The sequence below is a fragment of the Ammospiza nelsoni genome, chromosome 6, assembly GCF_027579445.1.
Source record: "Ammospiza nelsoni isolate bAmmNel1 chromosome 6, bAmmNel1.pri, whole genome shotgun sequence".
NCBI lineage: Eukaryota > Metazoa > Chordata > Aves > Passeriformes > Passerellidae > Ammospiza > Ammospiza nelsoni.
In genome coordinates, this window is record NC_080638.1 from 57,853,140 (window position 1) to 57,875,812 (window position 22,673).

The following is a 22,673-nucleotide window of genomic DNA, read 5'->3' on the forward strand; positions in this document are numbered from 1 at the left end:
AATGCCTCCAACTCTCCTTGAGCAGATATAAGTAAAACCAGTAACTGACTGCAGCAAAGGCAGTACTAGAAGCATGGCTATAGTAAGGAGGACTGATGTATCAGCTGTAAAAGCTCCTCTGTACCTGTAGCTCCAATGGAGGTTCATTACTATTCAGAAGCTCTTCTATCTCAGCCACTGTGTTGTCAAATTTCTGGAGTTTCTGCTCTTGGGCCCGTAAGCATGCCTAAAGGTGGAAAAAACACATTGGTAACTGTGCTTCCCTCCAATAGAAAATGATAGTAAAATATTCTGATTGTGCATTTTGGTATATAGAGGTGACACCATTCGTTCATTTCCCAAATTTCATTTTTGCAATTAAGCATAATTAAGTATTCGAGTCAGAAACACCCTGTTTCTCAGGCAAAGAAGCTGATAATGCAAATTTAGCATATATTTAAGAATCTTAATTATTTTGCTTCAAGTAAATTTGCAGGAAAATAATTTTAATTTTGCATTTATGTCTCGCTGCTTCTACTAAAAGGGATATTTTCAGATGCCATAGATTTCAAGTCAAGAACGGGCATCCTGATGGCACGTGCTTTAGTATGGAAGTGATAAAATACAACACAGGCTGTAAGCACTTTTTAAATGTAAATCCTTTGCATATGAAAAGACCTCCACTCATTTGAATGTACTTTGGAATAAGTCAGTGATGTGAAGGTAAAATGCCAGCTTCAACTTTTGAACAGGATAATGACATTGTCTCATATTCCCAAATTGATATTCCAAGCTCCCTGAGGACAAGCCTTCCTTTTGTAGTCTCTGTAAAAGCAATCATCAAAACCCATTCATGTGATGCAGCCCTTAAAAGAGTTTGCATTTGCATACAGGCTACAGGGGGAAGCAGAACTTCTCTCACATTTTTATATATACTGAAATTATCCTTAAATATACAGTCCAATAATCCACTGCTCTGCTCTTTTGTGACAGGCTCCCTGAAAACACATGCACCAGAGCTCACAAAGGACCCTGGGTTTCAACCCTGTGTAATGTGATACACATTGCAACAGTTGGGGGTCTTTCTGGAATTAGTATCAATGCAGAGGTGTTTCAGGATCAATAAAAGGAATAATAATAAAGTGATAAATGAACCTGATGCCATCTGCACTTGGAGTCGTTTTACAAAAATTCAAGCACATTGGGTTCAGTTTTCTCTCTTTCTATTCTGCTTTATAATAATTGCTCAGGGGAATGTGGTTTCTATGTCTCTTGCGCTCTTCTCCCTCCTCTTTTGAGACTTATCTCTCACAAGGAAGCAGCAGAATAACCTTACTGTAGCCACCTCCAGCACAGCCCTTCCTAAGGAGGAGAAGAGTCACACTGGGGGCACAGTCACATCATGCTGGACTTGAGCAGTTTCCAGGTAACAAAATGGCCCTAAAGATGCATTTTCCAGCTAGTGCATTTTTACTGGAGCCTCCAGGGACCTAAAGTACTCCAGGAAAATTCTGACAATACAATGGTAGAGACAACAATGATGAGACAAAATATCCACTGCTGCACAGTGGATATGCCACTGTTTCCTGGTGAAGATCCATACACAAAGAGCAACTTGGCTTTTCACTTCTCTGCAAACTAAAACAAATGAGCAGTGCTAACAGTAGGAGGAAAGCTGCAAACAACCATAATAAAAACCAGGCCATTTGTAGCTTGTAAACACTGAGGAAAAACTGTCTGCAAATTTTCAAGCAAGAGGATATGGGATGTATTTACATATTTATGTCTGAATCACTCAATTTCAAGCAGGAAATTATTTTTACTTAGTAGACACTGGTTATGACCACAATGAAGCAGCACAGCTGGTCCATTTTGGCCCTGAAGTTAGAAATTAAAATATTCACCCCCATACATGAAGCTTTCAGTGGCACAGACCTAGTGCATGTGTTTTTACACCCAGCTGCACCCTGACACCAAGAATTAACATTATAATCTGTGCCAAAGGGGCACAGACAGCCCAGGCTCTGCTGCTGCCTGCCCACGTGCAGCCCCTGGAGAAGCTCTGCAGCCACTCTATGATGAGGCTGCAATATGTTACAGTGAGGAACACAGGGGGAAAATAAACCACCTCTGAAACCTCTCCTTGAGCTGTGCTTTGCCCAGCTGTCCCAGAGGCTCCAGCATCTTCACTGACAGGCCACTTCTACCTGGAAAACTGATCATTAGCCTATACACACTCTTTTCTTTCTTCTCTGTGCACTGCTGGCCACTCCAGGCTTCAGCATCACAGGCCTTCTCTTTGCTCCATCTCTGTACAGCATTTGAAGTGTTGCATTGATTGAAAACCATTAACTACACACATACACTATCTGTGCATTAGTTTTCAAAGATATTTCCCCAAATAAAGGCAACATCCTTAGTGCAACCACCCATGCAGATACAACTGCAAATGTTACAACTTCCTCTCCTGGTTTATCTATGCAACGATCATGTTTATAGCCCAAAATCCATAGTATAATATAGTACAAAGAAAAGGTAAAAAATTGCCATTTAAATTACCTTCAACTGAGCAAGGTACTCCTCAGTCAGGCAATTGTCTTCTGCATTCTTGAGCTCTTCATCTGCCCAAACTTCAATTGTGCCAGATAAGTTCAGGAGTTTGTCCCACAAAGCCTGAGCTCTCCCCAAATTATCACAGTAATTTTCGGTCTTTTCATTGATCTACCATTAGATTGATAGGCAGAAAACACACAAAGATTTCAAAAAATGTTGAGTTATATTCCAGAAGCAAAAGCAGCACAAGAAAATCAGAGCAAGATGAAACCACCCACAAAAACAAGAGCAGAAAATGGGGAGAAAAAAAAATCTCATGTCTTCACAGTGAACTGGTCATGGAGAAGATACTTAAATCCCTGCCACACATGTCACCAAACATACCAATCACAACAGCAGCTTGCCAGTTTTAAGGCAGGTTTAGGAAGGAGCCTTGCTCATTAATGTTTATCTACTCCCAGTAAATACCATTTAATCTCAGTATTGATGCACTGCTTAGATCGACAGTGGCAAACATTTCCCACCTAAAGCACCAGCACCATAATTTTCCAGATTTGTCTCCAAAGTATAAATCCATAGAAGTTGTTAAGGAAGCTTATAAATTCATGCAGAAAACACAAATATTGCCTTTTCTGCATTTTCTAGAATTATTTACTGCCAAGGAGTAGAGACAATATAAATTAGCTGAGAGATCAGAAACATTACATCCATAGATACTCTGCAAGCTTTGCTCTGGTAAACACTTGGATTTATCTCTTAAGAATCCCTGCCATATTGCACTTAATTTATTTGAAATATTACACCCACATCAGAATCAATTACTATAATGCATAACAGATAAGACCACCCTGATAATTTACTTTTTACATACATCCAGCCATCTGTCCACAATAATGTTAGCCTCATTCTCGAACGGAGGCTCCTCAAAGCTTCTCATTTTATTCAGCTGGAATTGCAGGTTTTTGCAGATCTGATTTATTTTGTCTACATCTTCAGAGTGATCATTAAATTCCTCTTTTGCCTCTTCAATCTGTGAAAAAAAACCACATGGATATTTCTGAGCATATTTGCTTATGATTGTTTATTCAGCAAAATATTTTTAAACTGATTTGCTGGGTTTTTTTTTTTTTTTTTTGCTTAGAGAAACAACAGCATTACATAAAATAATCTATTTTATACAATATGATGAGACTAGGAATGCATTCTGTGTTGTTCTATCCCTGCCATGCTGACAGGAATATTTCCCTGTTAGAAATCCATATCATTCTGTTGTTGGCTGCAGAACAGCTGAGTGGGAATATGGATAATTTATTTCTAAGAGAGCCAAAACCACGGTTTGCTTTTAAAGTCCTAAGTGCCAGATCCAAGGGGACTGTACATCCACACACAGAACCTTGATTACAGAGATAAACAATGCAGAGTGTGATAATAATCTGAGATACTATCACAACTGCATTCTGAACCCCAGGTTTTGAACTATTTACAGAAAAAAAGCTTAAATCCGATTTAAACACAAACACTGTCAAAATATGTCACAGCCAGAAAGTGAAACATCTCTTTCTCCTACTTTCTATTTAAACACCAAGCTGCTTCTTTGTGTTTCATTGGAATGTCAGTGTTTACAAACAACATGGAAGCTTCCTGGAAAAGAAACACTGACCTCTAGTGCCAGGCACGTGGATGTGAACAGCTCTCTCCTTATTTCCCACAGACGTCCTGGGAAATTACTTCTTCCCATACCAACCCCACCGGGCACTGAGCTCAGGGGAAGGATGGCAGAGCTGCTCTCACAAACCAGAACAAAGCAGAGAACTTTCCCTGCTATTATTTTGTATATTCTATATAACAAATCATGAGCACTCAAGGACATGCCTGGACTGTGCCACAGCAATTTCAGACCAGAGCTCTGGGAGTGGGAATTGCAGAGCTCAGGGTGAGGAGGGAGGGTTGTTCCCACAGAGGGATCTCCATAAAGCAGGGGCTGGGATATGCAGCAATGCCCCCCTTGCAGCAGGAGCCCAGGTGATACAAAGTGCCCCAAGTCTCACTGGTGGGACCAAGAAGTGACCCTGCCTCAGCTAAAGGGGGCTGGCACAAGCAGACACCATCCCATTGCCTCAGGAAACACCACTCACATTCCTTCTTCAATCTAACCAGCCCAGGCACTGTCTGTGAGCAAACTCTCCTGGATGCTATGGGTGATGCCTCATCAGAAAGCCTAAAATAGGATCTGAACAACCAGTTACATCATACAGGACATGTGAAACCTGTGCAGTAAAATGGTCATGATGGCCATGCTGCTGCTCACTAATCTGTTAACCATGGACAACTAGTCCAGTAGCTGTATTCACTTAGCCAAGCAGCTGGCTGTCACATTTCTGACAGAAAAGGTGGAAAGCTTTAAACTAAATGAAGAGGTGTCCAGAAGTACCTGCTCATTCAGCATGAGTAGCTCATCAGTAATGTAAAAGCTACTGCAAATGTTTAACTGCTGTCATAGACAGCTTGGAGCAAAAGGAGGACTTAATCTCATCTTCATACTAGATCCTAGTTCTTCCATGGGGTTTGGTTTAGTTTTTGTAATCCTTCTCCATTATCAAGACTTTGATTCACTACGAAAAAACAGCCTTAAACCTACTTAAAACAAAAAATATGGAGTCCCTAAAGGTATTTTGGAAGCCAAAGTGAAAGCAAGGCCTTAACATCTGCCCTGAAGGCTGAGGGTACAAGGACAACCCTGCATCTGAATGCTCCCAGGAAAGGCTTTTCTTTCCTTTCCAGTAAGTTCCTGTTACTCACCTTTGCTATTAGTCTGTTCAAATTCTCCTTCCCCATGTAAGAAGTTTGCTGGGAAAGCACAATCTCCTGTTTCTGGATGATGCTGGTCAGACTCGTTTTGCAGCTTTGATACTGCTTCAGGAGCTCCAGAACCCTTGCACACTGCTCCTGGCTATTAAAAAGAGATGCATTATTTATGGCCTAAGCACAAACCTGCAGCCTCAACCTCCTGTCTGCTCCCTTCTCCTATATTCACACACGTGGGAAGTTTGACAACCAGGCTGGGATGAGAGAAAAGGAGAGATGAACTGTGCCAGTCTTAAATCCTGCAAAAATGTGTGTGCAATACCTGTGTGGTATCCAGACAGTTTCTGGAATTAGAAATGCCCTTCACCGTCAAATGCCTCTGATCCACATTTATCTGAGATGAGCAGCTGTGTTCATATGATCCTCTCCACCTGAGAGGTGAGCTCAGCCACAGTAAACTGAAATATCTCATGCAGCAGAGCTCACAGCAGCTTGGATGGTGGATTCCAGCCCATCCTTCAGTGGGACATGAAAACAGGTTACTAACTCCTGTGCAAGGCATGAGAATTAACCAGAACTGTGCCAGTACTTGCAAAACCTCTGGGCATCTTCAAAAACCATATTTGAAGCACAGATACCCTGGGCAACCAACCACAGCCCCTCCCAGTCCCCTCTCTCAGAATTATCAATCCAAGCTCCCTTTATTTTGCTGCATAAGAGACTGTTTTCCCAGCTGTCCTTTTCCATTTGTTTCAGTTTGTCCTTTCCTTTTTGGTGTGCTGGCAGGAAATTCACAGCAAATACAGAAGACACAGCATTCCCTGCAGCAGGCAGGTTTTCTCCTGGATGCCAATCAAGTCCAGCACATCACTGCATACCTGCTAAATGATGGGACTGTGATGCTATTAAAATATGCAAAATTGATTAGCTTTGGCTGCAAACTTCCATGTGCAATTCTTGGCTTAATGATAGTTTATGTCTCCACTCTACCTTTAAGGTATAGTCTAGGGGTTTTTTTCTGTTTGATTTCACAAGCAAACTTCTTACTAGAACAATATTACTTTAAAATGCAATTTTCCTCCTTACCATTCAGCAAGCAAGAGCTTTGTATCCTCCCATAACCTCTCTGTAATTCTGCACTGCTCATTTGCTTCCTCTGCTTTCTCCTCATTGATCTGTGGGAGCTTATTAGCAATTTCTTGCAGAGATTTCATTTCAGCAGCAGCACGATCCAATTCCTTTTCCAATTCTGTTAATGATTTTATCCTTTATTAGAAAAAAAAATGAAATACAGCCTTATATTAAAATAAGCCTTTGATTTGGTTCACAATGTAATTATTAAATTCCTAGAAATTCATCCTGAGCTCCACATACTGTATTAAATGACCTCATAAAAAGTCTCATTTGGTCTTCAATTCATGTAATCTGACACAGGCCCTCAGATGAGTTATGCTGACCTCAACACTGTGAGAAAATAATCCAAATTCTGAAGGGCAGCTGGGTCTGTATGAACACAGTGAAATTAATTTGTATTAAAAGGCAAGTGCAGTCTGTTCATCTTACACTGTAGGGTTTCAGATCAGGTGCATTAGTGCCCAGCAAGGGGACCCATCTCCTCATCTGACAGTTTTCTTACTGAAAACTAAGATCACAATAACCCATCTCCTATTTTTTCTTCCTCAATGCTGCTTCAAACACACACATACATATATACATATACATATATATATACATGTATATGTATATATGTATATATACACACACATATACACAAGTTTAAAAAAAAAAAATGGAGAAGGCATCCTTTTTTAGGCGGTGATGGAGCAAATAAACTCACAGCTACTGTCAATGTTCTACAGATACTTAAATTTTCAGTGCTCTCCTGCAGAGGGGACCCAGGCTGACTCCACTGAAATTATGAAATTAGAAGAGCTTTAAAAAATAATTCACCTTTTCTGAATAGCTGGAATTGTTGGATCCTTCAAGCCTATTTTGTTGATTCTGTCCCGTAGATCCTGAATGGTTTTAAGGAGTTCACTGTTTTTTCTGGAAAAAGTCTTGTACAAGTCTTTTTCTTCTGTAGGCACCTGCTCTCTTGAGGGATCATAAATGGCATTTAGCTTTTTAGATAAAGCCTGAACAAGTTTTTCACACCAAGTTTTTCTCCCATGATCAGTATCTTCAAGACGGATATTAACACTCTTCAGGCGCTCATCCAGACTTTTGGCCTCTTCTGCCAGATGAGAAACTTCCTGTGCAGCCTCCCTCAAAGCTTTTCCCTGCATTTCAGGTTGATCTGGGAGAGATGTGATGGAAGGTTGGATCTTCTTCAGGGAGGCCATAAAAGTTTCCAGATCTTTAAGGACAGCCTCACGGATCTGCATTTTATGGCGCATTTCTTCAAGCTGCTTTTGACAGTTAATTATAACTTTTCTTGCAGCTTGCAGGTCTAATGGATTAACTTCATCCCCTGCTGAACTGTCCAGGTGTTCCAATTGTTTGCACTCTTCAATCTGCTCTAATATGCATCTCTGCAACATCTGAAATTTAGAGAATGACCAAAAATGTTAGCTAGTGAAAAAAAAACATCCTGCATTCAAGCTGAACCTGTGACTGAAAAACAAATTGTAATGGCAGTAAAAAAGTATGCTAAACAGGATGGATAAGATAGAAAACCTACTCTGGATGTCAGTAGAGGGAAGGAAAAAGAACAAAATAATCAAATAAAATGGTATTCCACACACAGGAAATTTGATCAGCACTACAGAAAGCTCAAGACTCCTTTCTGGAATCAGACAAGAAGGAGAGAAAGATGATGATAGTCGTGGGACTGAAAGCAGCAGGCTCTCACAGCAGGACATCAGCCAGAGCAGCCACAGAGATATTTATTACTCTGCCATCTTTCAGTTCCTTGTGCTATACTTTTGAAGCAGACTTCCATGCATTTAAAAATCTGCTGGTGCAGCCTGCAGGCTCTCTGGCTGCAGCCCTCAAAGGGCAGCAGCTCAGGGCTGTGAAAGCCCAGATGTGCAGAGAGCTGGGCAAAAATCCTGGGCCCTTGCAGCCAAAACTGGTCAGACAGAGCACACATGCTGTCTGCCCTACAGCCTGAGAGACCTAAACCCTACTTCACTGGAGAGCCAAGGGCAGACAAATGCAAACTTTCAGTTCTGTGTCGCTGTCAGTGTGCTCAGCCCAGAGGGCAAGCCAAGAATAAAACAGAATTCACCCTGCCCAGTGGACCAGGGCCTGGACATCAGATATTGATAGCAGGTGAACAATTACTGCAGCCACACTGAGCTTCCAAAGCCATCCTGAGCTGTGCTCAGGTACTGCAGCAGATGTGACACAAGGTAGCTTGGCTGAGCTCATAAATTAACAGTTCATTATGGGCATGACTCCACAAAATTGTATAAGGCCAAGTGGGAACACCACAAATCTTCATCAAACAAATATCCTATCCTAAAATGAAATGTTCACAACAATGGCTTTCACAGCAGAACCTACTGAGGATCCCTGGCTTGTTCTACAGGACCAACAATGTTTAAAACACAGGGATTAAAATGCCATTACAGATTTTAGAAGGTTTGGGAAGTCTTGTCAGCAGCCCTAACCTCCTGAGTGAAAATCCCATGAAGTTCTCTGCTTCCTAGATATTAATACCTATCCTTGCTAGGGTGTGGTCTCTGCATCTTCCCTTACCTTCAGTTCACTCTCAGGAGGGTTCCAGTCCATCAGACTAAACTGGTGGATGTACTTTTTCTTCAGCCATTCATCTACTAATTGACAGACAGAGATGGATTGACTTTCTGTTGCCAAAATAATTTCCACAGCAGCCCTTAAAGAACTTGCTCTGCAAGAAAGGTAACAAAACATGAACTGGGAAAGCAAGCAAGAAAAGGCACTCAGTATTTTTAAGCACAAAAAGGCACAAAAATAATGTAACTGTCTAACAGATCTAATCCTCTCCCTCCCAAGGTTAGATGAGTTTTTCTCTGATTAATGAGAAAAGCAATGTGAATCATTGTGAATTTAACCAAAAGATGAAAGGAAATAACAGCAATAAATGGGAATATTGCACAGTTACGTCCCAAAGATCTGTCTCTGATCTTCTTGGGGAGACTCACACTATCTTCCATGTGTATATGAATAAAGAATAATTAAGAACAGCCTAATTTTTGCAATGAAGAAAAGGTTAAAAATGTGCAGCTATTTTCTCCAACAGACATTATTCCCTTCACAACATACACAATTAGTTACAATTCCTTATCTAATACCATAAAGTGTTTTATACCTGATACTTATCACATCCTGAAGTTCTTTCCACTCGCTTTGTAGCTTGTTCCTTGCCTCAGAGAGAGCAGCCTGCTGCACTTCAGACACAAGATTTTCTAAGGCAGATGAGATCTTTTCCAATTCTTTCCAACCAGACGTGAATTCCATGTCTATCATTGACTAGAAGACAAGCAGTTCTAATGCATTAATATGATCCTGTATTTCTCAGTGGACATTTCATAAAACTAGTCACAAGAGTCTCTACAAAAACAGTGAAAACATCATCTAAAAGTAAGAGTATCTACTGCCTTTTTTCTCCTTCAGGACCCAGCTTTTAGCTGCATGCAAATTTCCAGTAACATTTTACAGTGACAATTTCCATGTCAGATATATGCCTTGGCTACATTTTATAAAAGGGTCAAAAAATAACGGGCCAGGCATTCTTACTACAAGAATGAAAATACCTCCACCTAGCTATGTTCAGAAGAAAAACAAATGTAGAACTGAACCAAGTTCTGAGATTCTTGATGAGGCTTTGTAGTTCTTTCAAGAAAGGAAATAAAAAATTGCAGTAATAAACTTGTCAGCATCAACTCTGTGCCTTTTGCTGTCGCCTCAAGGATCTCACAAACCTAACCAAGTTTTGTGTGTCCTGGAACAGCTTCATTCTGCACAAACACCATTTGGTGGTTCAACTCTGATGACTCCTGCAGCCCTGGCCATCTCTGCTGGCAAACAAAAAGCTCCTTTTGCAGTTTTTTTCCCATTATTTCAGCCTGCAGACAACAAACCCAGATCCACCGATTTCTTTTCTTTCAGCAACACCTGCAAAACCCCAGTGCTAGGCAGCAATGCAGTTCTGTTGAATCCTAAATCCTTGATTTCCCTTCTTCCAACACATATGGTTGCAAGGATGCTGCTTTTCCCTTGGCAATATAGGATATATGTAACAGAGAAGTGAGTGCTCTACATGAGAAAATAACAATTTAGGCACCAGGTATATTTTTAAAAGATGAATACTTGCCTCTAGTTCAAACAGCTTAAATGTAAGGGATGAAGTGTCTTTTATTTCATCAGTAAAGTCAGATGTTACTTTATCTCTGCTGTGACGTAGAAGTTCCTCCAGGTTACTTCTCTGTGTATTAAAGCTAAGGAAAGATGCAAACACTTTCAGAGAGAATATTACTTTTAATTAAACAGAACATCTCAGGGTATGGGACTCACTGATCAACAGAGTGCCATAAAAAAATAAGCACAGTCTATTGCAAGTACGTATTTTATTTAAGTCCAAAATGAATGAATAACGCATAATTGAGCAACATATTAAACAGATTGCTCATATGGCTAATCTTCAAATCTAAATGCTAGCCTGCATTCTCTAAATTCAGTTTTATAAAAGTGTCAGTTCTCTAAAAAACTTGACACATTTCTTTATTTTGCAATATTTGAAGTTATTAGTAAGGCAGATGCAGACTTTCCTAGCCCAAGAAAATGAGTAAAACATTCATAGCTAAAAATGTTCTTGCTTCAAAATCCTAATGCTCGAAGCATTTAGTTACTGCAGTGCTTCCCTATAAATTACAGATCAATATTCAGTAAACTGCAGCAGAAAAAAGAACAGGGTTCTGCAGAGCAAAAATGCACCTTATGTTTAGTACATTCAATGAACTTGTGAGTTTATTTGTCTAGCACAGCATCATACTTTAACAACAATGCATTTTCTCCTTTAAAAATTACCTCTCTAACAAAGCTGGTATGGCCAATTCACCATCTTCCTCAAACTCATCTGCACAGCTCTCTCCATTGTGGTGCTTCACATCTGGCTCCAAAACTGCATTTGCAGCAGGTCTTGAGGTCTGAGTAAAAATAAAAAGGGTGACAGTGACCTCCACAATACCCTGTGCAATACACAGCAAAGCCTAACAATCATCTGTGAGCTCCTGAAGGAAGGGATGGCTTGATGTGTCCCAGAGATGATGAGAGAAGCCATTCATGAATTCAAGATGTGTTTGAACTCAATCACGAGCCCAAAGAACAAATTTTGGAATATTTGCAGCCAGCTCATTCATTCTTTTCACAGATACAGACAAATGCCTCCAACTCTTCACTAGGACTCTCTCTGTCCTCTGAAAATTGTTCATGTTACTGGGACACTATGGGGGATTTTCACTGGAACACAGCTTCCCACATAACCTTTCCACCTGAAAATGACTTTTTTGCAAAATATAATTCCAGGCTGGAGGCTCACATCTTCTCAGGGTGCCCAGCACTGCTGCTTGCATGTTAATTTTTATTATTTACTTAGTCTACATTCACAACCACAGTGGGGTTTGGATTTCTGACCAGAGGCCCAAGGTCTTATCACAATAAAAACAGTAAGAGAAATAAACACCTTTTCCTCCTGGCAATGACCTCCCTTTGACAGAGCACTGTTTTCCATCAGTAAGTCTGGACTTCTTACCTCCTCTACCATAAGGTTGTCAATTTCTTGAGAAGAACCAGACTGTTCTCCATTCTCAGAAGCCAAAATGGAGTTCCTACAAGAACAAAATATTAAATACAAAGGGAAAAAAAATATCCTAGCTCAAGGTTTAAGACAGTGCAGCTGTGTTGAAGGATAATCAAACATTGTACTTGCCAGTTTATGAAACTTTATACTTTAAGTGTTTGAATGCACAGCTGGCCATAGTAATGTACTACCAAAACACATTAGAGTACCCCAAAATTTATGTGTAAAAATGATTTCTATAAAGCTACAACACCCCATGGCTCAGCCACCCACCCTTTCTGAGGGGGCTGTCCTTTTCCAACACGAGCCAGCAGTGCTGTGTAAGTGTCTGCCACCATTTGCTGAACCTTTTCTAGCCTTTTCTCACAGTCTGCAGTGAGTGTCTGCATCCCTGGGACAGCTTCTTCTGAGAGTCTTGCCAATGTTTTAAGGTCTTCCAAAGACTTGTTAAGTTCCTTCATGCTGCCTTCATGTGAAAAAAAGGCCTAAACAAAGAAAAAACAATATAATAAGCCCATGCAAAAATACCAGGATAAGAAATTATTCTCATATATTTTTTTATACTTCCATTATCTTGGTTGAGTGCTCTTAAAAGTCTAAGTTGTCAAACCAACACACACTTATCTTTTCTTGGTTCTTTCTAAAATAGAGCCAGAGAGTAAATTAGGATTTCTGGCAACATGTTCCCAACTATATTCACACGACTACACTGACTCTCGCTTGATTTAGAAATTCATTATATTCTACAATTTTTAATTTTGGCCCCAAGTCTTCTTCACCCTGACATCAGATAGAAGTGTCCTACTGACTACATAAAAAGCAGAATATTTTTTTAATATTCCTTGTCAATTATCATACTTCCTAAAGTGAATTCAAGATACACTAAAAATGTGGGGGAAAAAATGGAAAAAGGATACCACCTACTCAACAAGGGGTTAATTCTAAAAGTTTGCAAGAACACTAATATCTGCAGTCAAAAAATGTAAAGAAATAATTTTGGTGGCCTCTTTGCTCTGTGTTTACATAACACAGAGCACAAGGGCCCTGCTCCACAGATAATGAACCCAAAAAAAGAGGAAGAAGGACAGCAAAGCATCCACAAATAGAGACAGAAAAGGAATGTGTCAGGTACCTCATGCTCCTTCATGAGCCCTTTGGTTTTATCCATACTTAGGAGTTTCTTCTCTTTGCCTAACTGCTTATTGATTTTTTTTAAAGTTGCATTAAATTTCTTTTTTTCCCTTTCTATGATGAGCTGGACATAGGATACAATTTCCTGACGAACTGCCTGCAAAATACAAAGCATTGTTCCCATGAGATGGTGAGACAATGTTACACAGCAAATAAAAACACCAGAACACACTGTGACAAGAAAAAATTGACTTTCAAAGATGCCAGGCCTAATGAGACCAGACAGTGGATTCTCATTCCTGCATTATCTCACCTCCCATCTCCTACGAACATCATCTTCCACCAACAGCTTCTCATGGTCAGATGAAATATTTTTCAGCAGTTCAGCTGCTTTCAAAAATTTGTCAAGAACTTTATTGTCCAGAGCATTAAAAGCTTCCTAAAAACAATAAACAAAAACCAAAACAAAACCCAGACATCATAATGAAAACCAAACAGAAGTGAACGTAACTTATTTAACCAAGAAAATGACAACGTATACATCACACATATGGGGTGTGTAGTTCTGCTGTGGGTGGGTACAAGGGCATTCTCCATCCCTGTTTATCTGCAAAAGCTTGCAGAATCAGTGGATGCTTTATGGAGAAAAGCAGGTGCTGTTCTTGTGCTTTCTTCAGGTGCTTTCAGGGGAAAATTTGGTACCAAAGACAAAAGATGAAGGTTGCTGATCTCTGCCTCTTCCTTAGGGAATACCTGAGGCCATGTACCATGGGTGTGGGCAGAGAAAAGGTGAAAGGGATCCTCCAGGATGGCCTGGAATGAGCTCTCTGCCCCTCCTGCCACATGATCACCCAGCCCTCTCTGCCAGACCAGGCAACAGATTTTGGGCACTTCCATGTCCAACATCCCTTTAAGAGATCCACATTTTGAGACAGGATATTTGATTTACCAACTACCCTCTGGGGAAAAGAGGAGATTTAGTATTTATAATAACCTGCCCAAGAATTCAGGCATGTCATTCTTGATGGGAAGCTTAATTATTGATCAGGTAAAAAAAAAAAAAAAAAAAAAGGGCTGTAGTTCTGAAAATTATGAGTTCTGATGGAGTGATTTTGGACAGGGCACTGAATAAACTGCCAAACAGATTTATGTTTCTTCATTCAAGTTGTCTGCCAAGTTAATAAAGTGCTAAATCAGAAAACTGAGCAAAGCATTAATCACTACCAAAAAAAAAAAAGTCAGTACTTTTCTTACTTCGGACTTTTAGAGACCACATAGATTCAGCTGGTTCAGAACACAAACCCACCTCATATCTTGAAATACATTCTTCAGGACTTAATTTTTGACTGACAAGTTGCACAGCCTTTGAAATGGAGGCCTCAAGTTCTTTCTGTGATTCTTCAAAATTGAGCAAAGCCTCTTTCTCTGAGGGTTTCTTCTCAGATTTGGACAAGATCTTGTTCAGGTCACCCATGACAGCCTTGGAAGAAAGAGACTTTTCAGAACACACCTGAGTGTCAGTAATTAGACAGAGTTATTGCTTCATAACATTACTCAAGTTTTTCAAGTTGAGATACTAATCCTGGAAATGTTCTAGATTTTGCCCTGATAAGAGTCTGGGAGACTGAGTACAGAATCTCTTCTATTTCACATGACTGACAAAGAGTTTTCCATACTCTGCAATGGTAAAATCAGAGATATCTGTGTGTGTATAAACAAGTACCTCTACTTTGTCTCTGGCTTCTTTAATTCGTGCCTCCAGCCCAGTGGTGTGAGAATGCTGCTGCAAGACCTGACTTGAAACATTCTGCCTCAGGGATTGCAGTATCTCTTCTGCTGCCACAACTTGGTCTTGGCACGAGGATCCTCTTGCAGCCAAACTCTGGTTTGAACAAAAAGCATTAGAAATCTTTACAAGTGTTTATTTGTCTTTTTGTTTAAACAAACAGAGTGAAAAAGCCAGCTTTGATCATGGATGATTGATACTTGGTAAAGGAAAGCCTCATATTCCAGTGATGGTCAGTGTACTGCACTGCAAAATCTTTGTGCGGAGAGAAAGAAATTTGCTGCCATCCACAGGGGATTCTGTTTGCTGAAGCAATTTCTTTCTGTCAGTGCAACACCTCCTGTCTCTTTGCCACAGAGCCAATCAGATGTGTTTTCAAAACATGCTCTCTCATCCAAGCAGCTTCCCAAATGAAACCACACATTTGGATATGCAGCATCTGATCATGAAGTCATCCAAAGTGAGCACACAGCAAGGCTCAGATTTCCTTGTAGTATTCAGCACTGCAAGGCAGGAAAGCAGCTGGGTGCCCTGCATGCAGGAGTAGTGTGCCATATTTGAATATTTATCATGAAAAGTTTCTACCTATGAATATTCAACACATTTCTCCTGTCTGAAGTTGTCAATTAGCATTCTCCTAATCATAATCAGAGCTTTATTCTGGATCTTGACCTATTGTACTGCAGGTAACGAGTGACCTGGTCTCTCCTGCCCCCAGACATGGAGGTACAATGCCAGCCACATGTTTGGAGGCTGTATTTCAGGATGTCCTTTGTTATTTTACTTTTTTTTTTTTTACAAACTAGAGTCACGCTGCAAAATGAGGCTTATTTTATAAATATATTCCTGTGATTACAAAAAGATCAACAGATCCTTTTCGTTTCTCACACTTCCCAATCTGTCAGGTAAATGTTGCAGTAAAAAGTGTCAGGACTTTTGATTCTTCCTGCAGAAAAGCTGAATTTTTATTGCATAGTTCATATTTTCATAGGAATATCAGAAGGCACTGTGATCAATCTAATTGGTTAACAATACACTGATACTCAGTTTATTGGTTGGTAAATGGCTAGGGTGCATGTTTATTAAACTTCTCTATTTCTGGTTAGTTTACATATTTTCTTCATGGATTCTCACGGGACAGACTCTTTGTTTTTGTAGGTGTCAACAGTTCTCTTACCAGAATAGATTGTTGAGTTACCTGATTGTCATTTTCATTATTTTTTCACATGGGAACTTACAAGCTAGTTGCTAGCTTAGCTAGAGTAGTAGGGCTTAAACTACAGTTTTACAAGGCTTTTCTTTTCTAAGGCATTACCTGTATGCAACAGCTAAGCTCTCTGCAAGAAGGCACAAATCATGAGAAAACTAACACTGATTCTGGTGCACAGTTACCATATATAGATTAAGTGAAATACAGAGTATTTCTGCTTATTTACAGCAGTTACACAAAGGAGTTGGTGGTCACCTTCACTCCATCAGTTAATAGAGGCCCTGTTGCAGAAGTAGTAAAGACAACATAAGACAGTGCTTCAACTTCTTCACTGCAAAGCTTGGCATCTTTATTCTATCTCACCTTCACTGGCAGGTGAAGAAAATAAATCAGACTTTGTATTGAAGCTGCTGAGTTATATACACAGATTTTCATCTGCCATCTGCTGGGAGCTGGGGGTAATCCCAGGGGAACAATACTGACTAGTGGAATTTATTGTTAGAAGTTAATTTGTGCTCTTTGAGGATATTTCTAACAACTAGCTATAAGATGAGATTCCCAAATAACCCGACGTGCTGCTGAAAATACTTCAAGCATTCAAATTTTTGAGGGTAAGCCTTGAATACAGCCAAGGTGTCCCAAACCTCCTCCCTACATTGGAGAGTAGATGATAACAGCCCTGTGTGACCAGGGGAACTACTCAAATTGGCAACCTGCAGAGCTCTGGTCTGCTCCAAGTGCTCGGCTGGACAGGTGTAATTAATATCACTCAAGAACAAGGTGCTGATCAGTGGCACCAACAGCATTTCATTGGCACCTGCTGGTCAGCTGGACACACTGAGGGTGGAAGATTCACTCACAGCTCATCTGGGAGTGACCCTGGGAAATAACAACAAGGCACAAGCACTGTCTTGAATTTTACAAGTATTACAGCACAAAATCCACATTAAGTTCTGCTTCACTGATGATGCCTCATTTTACCCCAGCCACAAATCAGTGCTGCAAGATGACAATCTGAGGAACAAGTATTTTAAGCAGCATTTTCACCTGCAAATGTTCCTCCAGCTCAGGTTCCACAGGCTCCTCGTGACTGATCTTGCTAAGGAGATGTCCCATCTCTGCTGCCCAGCTGTCCACCCCTCCAAGCAGCTCTTCAATTTTCTCCAGGCTCCCTGGAAGCTCCGTGGTCTCTTCAGCAGCATTTGTGCTCTCCTCTCCAAGCTGTCAACAAAGAGCAAGGTAAGATGTTCATTCCCATCATCTCCCCAGTGCCCTCCTCCAACACAGTCACCACTTGGGTCACTTCCCAGCTTTAGCACTCAACAGGGATCAAAGGAGAAATAAATGCCAAACATATTGATAAATAAACCAAGTGAGGCTCAGTTCCTCAGCCCTGAGGGCAGGTGGGACAGCACAATCTGTCCCCTTGTCCCCTCCCCCACAAGCAGCCACACTACTATGGAGAAAACTCCTGTGCTGCAGCATCTCCCACAGCAGGGAATTGTCCAAGAACAGCAGCTGGTGTTGGTCAAATCAAGGTCAGGAAGTGTGCTGACATTAATGGTACTGCCAGTCACAGGCCAGAGCTCCAGCTTTGGTCTTGCATTTTATATTAAAAAATAAATATAATATAATTGATAGCCATAATGTCCACAGCAATGCCACAAAAATAACTCAGGAAGCCCTTAAAACCTTAGACAGGCTTCTTGCACCTCACTTATCTGATTCCTCAATATATTTCCTTGAAGCATCTCTTATTAAGGGTTTTTCTAGCAAACTCTGGATTTCCCTCACCCTTTGATTGCTTCCTTTGATTTTATTGCATTCTCACTAAGCTCATCTCCTACAAAAATGTAGCAGTAATTTTTTGCCACCGTTTACTGTCACAGCAGTAGCTTTAATGAATGTCAATGAAAGGCTCAACTCAGAAAATTAAGAGTTCTAATATTCCCAGGCAGAGTGAAAATGTCATTCTTGTGAAAGCACTCTAGGGACTGTAATATGTATAAAATTAGGCAGGTTTATAGGGATTTACAGCAGCCTAAAAACCTGTCAAGTGAGCTGGTGAAAAGTTGCACAACCTTAGAAATATCTATGCAGCAATAATTACTTTCTACCAGCTAAGACAGAGTCTGTAAAATTTAACACAGGTAAATTGATTATTTCCACCCCGAGCACTGAATTAAGAGCTTCATTCTGCAATAAGATTTCCTTTTCTAAGTGGTTTTGAGATTTCAATTTAAAAATTGAACATTTTCCATCCTGCTATAATGAGAATTTTACTGAGCCACAAAGATTTAGAATGGGATGCTGCTGTGTACTCTGTTTCTCAAGCTTTAAAACTGGCAACCTTGAGCTGACTGAAAGATTGATCAATCTCTGATTAGCAAGCTGGTAAATCTAGGAAAGATGACTTAGAAGGCTGCATGGCAAAGAGTAATAGTAACTTGTAACTCACAAAGTGTGTCCTCTTGATGAACTTTGCCCATCTCCTGTTCAGTTTCTTCAGCTCTTTGGCAATATTTGATCCAACTTGCTCTTTGCTGACTTCAATGAGATGGTTTCCAGCTTCATTTAAGGAACCATGAATCGAATTCCTCTTTGCCAGTACCTCAGCAGGGATCTAGACAGAGGCATTGAAATAATTTTAAGCAGAACCCTGTCAAACATTTATTTCCAAAATGAAAAGCAGAAAAGCAACAACAGCAGCCACTGTGAGATTTAATGTTTTTCTTCCAAGTATCTCTGTCAAACAAAGAGAAATCCAACCATGTACCTCTTTTGGATCCTCATTTCTGTTTTCTTCCAGCCATGTCTTTAGTACATGGATGTTTTCTGTGTAATTACTCCAGGAGGACAGGACTTTCTGTAGGGTGGTGTTTACATTGGAAATATATTCTTTACATGTAGAAATCTTTGACTCCACTGTCTTCAAAAGTTTGCTGATTTCTTGAGGATCTCCAGCTAGGAAGTGGAATAGGGATTATTGTTACACATTTGGGAACAGAGAGGTTAATTAAACAGAAACACTGCTTATATGGAACAGTAGATGGAATTAAAACTGGGGGCAGCACTTTACTTCAAAATAGTTACTGTATATAGATTAAATGAAATAAAGAGTATATTCAAAATAGAGATCTTCATACCAACTTATGTGCATAAGCTTACCCAAGTCAGGATGTTTTATGTTTTTCAAGTCTTCACAGATGTGAGTAGCAGTGTCTAGTTGTGCTTCAAGTTTCTTTTCTTCAATGAAATTCTGCTCAAAGTGAAAAGTAATTGATATGGGTAACACTGAATGACACAAAACTGAGTAAGAAATACAGCTTGGGACACATTTTTTTTTGCAATATGAGCCTACAACCTACAGTTTAAATGTAAACTGAGCAAAGCCCACCCAGCAACTCAGCTGCACCCTTTAGTCTGAAACAAACTTGTTCTTTTACTTTGCTTGTTCAGAGAGTAAAGTAAATAGAACCATGAATACCTGAATGCCACTGCCTGAGCCACAGCCCTGAATGAGTCAGGACTGCTTGCTCCAAAAAGTTACAGCCCCAGGGCAATACTGAGAAATGGCATCTAGAATAAGTCAGGCAGAACTCAGTCACATAAGCCAAAATGTGATGAAAGCAAAAGGTGGGCTTCCCTGCATGCACAGAAATATCGAGGTGCCTCATTTCTGACAGATAAAACAAACTGGGGATGGAGAGGGTGAAAGAGGAAGAAATGGGAGCAGAGGAAGACACTTGTGTGTGCACAGGGAGTGAGGGTTGGTCCTCAGCCCCTCTCTGAGCTGATCTCACTTCAGCACTTTCCACTCCTACGAATGTCCTACCCAGCAGGGTACAAAACAACCTCCCTTGTGACTGTGACAAGCCCTAAACTCTAAACGAGCCCTAAACTCCCTGGCAAAGCTCTGCATTCTATCAGCTTGAGCAAGACCATGAGCCACAACTGTAGAAACAACATGATAATAAGTATTTATGAAACCAACTGAACCAACAAACTCAGCACAGATTAACTCTGCACGACGATCTCACCACAGGGTGACACTGCTCAGGAAACTGCTACTTTATACAACCTATTGTTGCCTCCTTCCACAGTACTGAGGCTGGTGAAATTCCCACTAATTTAACTGTGGATTTGCCAGTCTGAAAAGATAGAATTCACAAGGAATCTCATTAACTTGAGAAGGGAAAAAACTGGAGGCATTAGCATCTTCACCTCTGCCTCTACTCTTGATGCAGTATCCCTTGTCAGTATTTGGGGTTGGACAACCCCTCCTAAAAGCCTACATCAGTTTCATAACTTGAGTCCAGAAATTGAGCTGGGCATAAAGTGTAATAGAACTAGACAATTCATATTCACCACAAAGCATGAGGAGGTAAAGAAGCTGGGAAAAGGAAGAGGCAGCAGCATGAATAATGGCTGGTTTTGAAGAAAGCAACTACTGAACTGCCCCAGAGATGGTTCTGTGGATTGAAGCTAGGGAAGGGCTGCTACAAATGGCTCTATAAATAATCTATAAAGAAAGAAATCTTCACAATAAAGAATAAAAATGGGCAGAGAGAAAATTACAGTCATGGCTTGCGTTACTTCTCCAAACTGAAGAAAGAAATCTCATTCATAGCAAAATGGAAGATTTTGGGGGCAAGAAAATCTTCTAGGGAGGTCTACCTGCCCTTCTTTGAATAAATCTGAGATTTCACCAGTCCACCATGCTTCTACCAACTATAATACCTTCAGATGACATAAGACTAAATCAAAGAGAGCTGGGAATTACCATCAGGGTGTGATTCATATAACCTGAAACTTACATTCCAATTTTCCAGCAGTGATTCCACAGACTCTTTTGCCCCATATTTCACGTCCCAGATATTTAGCTTTAACTTCACCTCATTGGCAATGGCTGAGCACAGTCCATAGTGGTATTCAAGAAAAGTGCTGGGGTTTGTAGAACAAATGTTGCCAAATCTGCAAACAGAAAATAGTTCCAAAAGTTATTCAAAACCATTCGATACAAAAGGCATTAATGTATCAGGATTTTATCCTAAAAAATCAAAATTACATTTATGTAAACATTTTTCTTTAAAGACAGGAATTAAGTTCTAAGATAGCAATAGTTCATTTCTTTTTTTTTAAAGCAGCAACAATTGAGCAGTCAATGTTGTCTGCTCAATGTATGAAAAACCTTAAGTGCCCAAAAAAGGGACATCTGCCACCTGTATGTCCAAGCACCTCAGGTTATGGATACAGATTCACTGGTCATTTTTTTAAATATCCTCCAAAAGATATTTGGGGTAGTACAAGCTATAGATTACAGTGATTTTTAATTGGTGGAAATAAAAGTTTAGAGAATCCTGCCACCAGGGAAATTTTTACATTGAAAATATACAAGTTTCCTATCCCTAGTGGTTGTTTCATATCCCCACTAGCAAAGGGCATCTGAAAAGGTCCTGTTAATGAGCTCTACTCTGTACACACAATTAAACATTCATTGGACCAATGAGAGATCCCTACTCCACTTGACAGTCAGCCTATGTTTAGGTCAAAAATGCTTTTTTTTGCAAGGCATGGATAAATTATGTGCTTTGTTCACAACAGCAGAGCCATCACAACCTTCTTTTCATTTCCTCTAATTTTTCAGGCAAGACTAGTGGCATATTCTTCTCATCTTCATTCTTAAATGACTGAAGGGTGTCCAAGTGAGAATCAAAAGAATCCATCAAGCCCTGGGGAGAACAAGACACAGTAAGCCATTAATTTTGATCTAGAGTATTTCATCTGGGAATCTCCAGCTCACCTGCTGTTACGGAAGGAGCTATTAGGAACTAGTCAGCACAAGACAATCTCCCAGTGTCTTTACTCAATAAAGTGCAATAAAAGTATTTACCTAATCACCTTTTAAAGTGCACCTTTTAGTGCAATACTACCTGATTTCTCTTATCATTGTGCATCTACTTAAATATAAGGACCACAGACCTTACAGTACCCTGCTATCAGTTTTTTCTGCATTTTCACTATCATCTTTAGGAGAAACTAAACATCATTCTAACAGCTTCAGGGTATTAAAGTGCTCTTTGCTATCCCTTAGCAAAGGCTGACAGCAAAACCTGTTGAATAAATTTATTATGTCACCTGCTCCATAGTTCATTTGACTGCTCAATAAATCTCTGTCTAACACCAGGCAGACAGGGTATCAAATTAACCATTCAATGGCCAGTGTCTCGTGACTGGGGAATATTTTACAGGCATGTGTCTCAGCACCAAATTCCCTACCTGAAAATAAAAAATAACATGTGTTGCACAAAGATAAGCCTATTTCTCAGTGGCATACAAAAAAAAAAAAAACAGCTACAATTTCATTTCTATGTTATAAAATCTGCCACAAAGCATGTTAATGGAAATGGCTAAATCCTGAAACA

General features: G+C 40.0%; 1 protein-coding gene across 1 annotated transcript in view; it reads right to left on the bottom strand.

Moving 5' to 3' along the window:
- SYNE2 (spectrin repeat containing nuclear envelope protein 2) overlaps positions 1-22,673 on the bottom strand; it is a 168,602-nt gene that overhangs the window by 116,405 nt on the left and 29,524 nt on the right. The window contains exons 13-34 of the mRNA XM_059475436.1: positions 21,868-21,980; positions 21,066-21,222; positions 19,417-19,507; positions 19,025-19,212; positions 18,707-18,871; positions 17,296-17,469; positions 14,976-15,134; positions 14,559-14,732; positions 13,566-13,691; positions 13,254-13,409; positions 12,395-12,606; positions 12,074-12,149; positions 11,350-11,468; positions 10,637-10,760; positions 9,632-9,792; positions 9,040-9,190; positions 7,288-7,877; positions 6,424-6,603; positions 5,332-5,482; positions 3,404-3,562; positions 2,539-2,700; positions 125-226 (exon numbers count right to left, since the gene is read on the bottom strand). Coding sequence (XP_059331419.1) covers positions 125-226; positions 2,539-2,700; positions 3,404-3,562; positions 5,332-5,482; positions 6,424-6,603; positions 7,288-7,877; positions 9,040-9,190; positions 9,632-9,792; positions 10,637-10,760; positions 11,350-11,468; positions 12,074-12,149; positions 12,395-12,606; positions 13,254-13,409; positions 13,566-13,691; positions 14,559-14,732; positions 14,976-15,134; positions 17,296-17,469; positions 18,707-18,871; positions 19,025-19,212; positions 19,417-19,507; positions 21,066-21,222; positions 21,868-21,980 — 3,690 coding nt within the window. The remainder of the gene's footprint in view (positions 1-124; positions 227-2,538; positions 2,701-3,403; positions 3,563-5,331; positions 5,483-6,423; positions 6,604-7,287; positions 7,878-9,039; positions 9,191-9,631; positions 9,793-10,636; positions 10,761-11,349; positions 11,469-12,073; positions 12,150-12,394; positions 12,607-13,253; positions 13,410-13,565; positions 13,692-14,558; positions 14,733-14,975; positions 15,135-17,295; positions 17,470-18,706; positions 18,872-19,024; positions 19,213-19,416; positions 19,508-21,065; positions 21,223-21,867; positions 21,981-22,673) is intronic.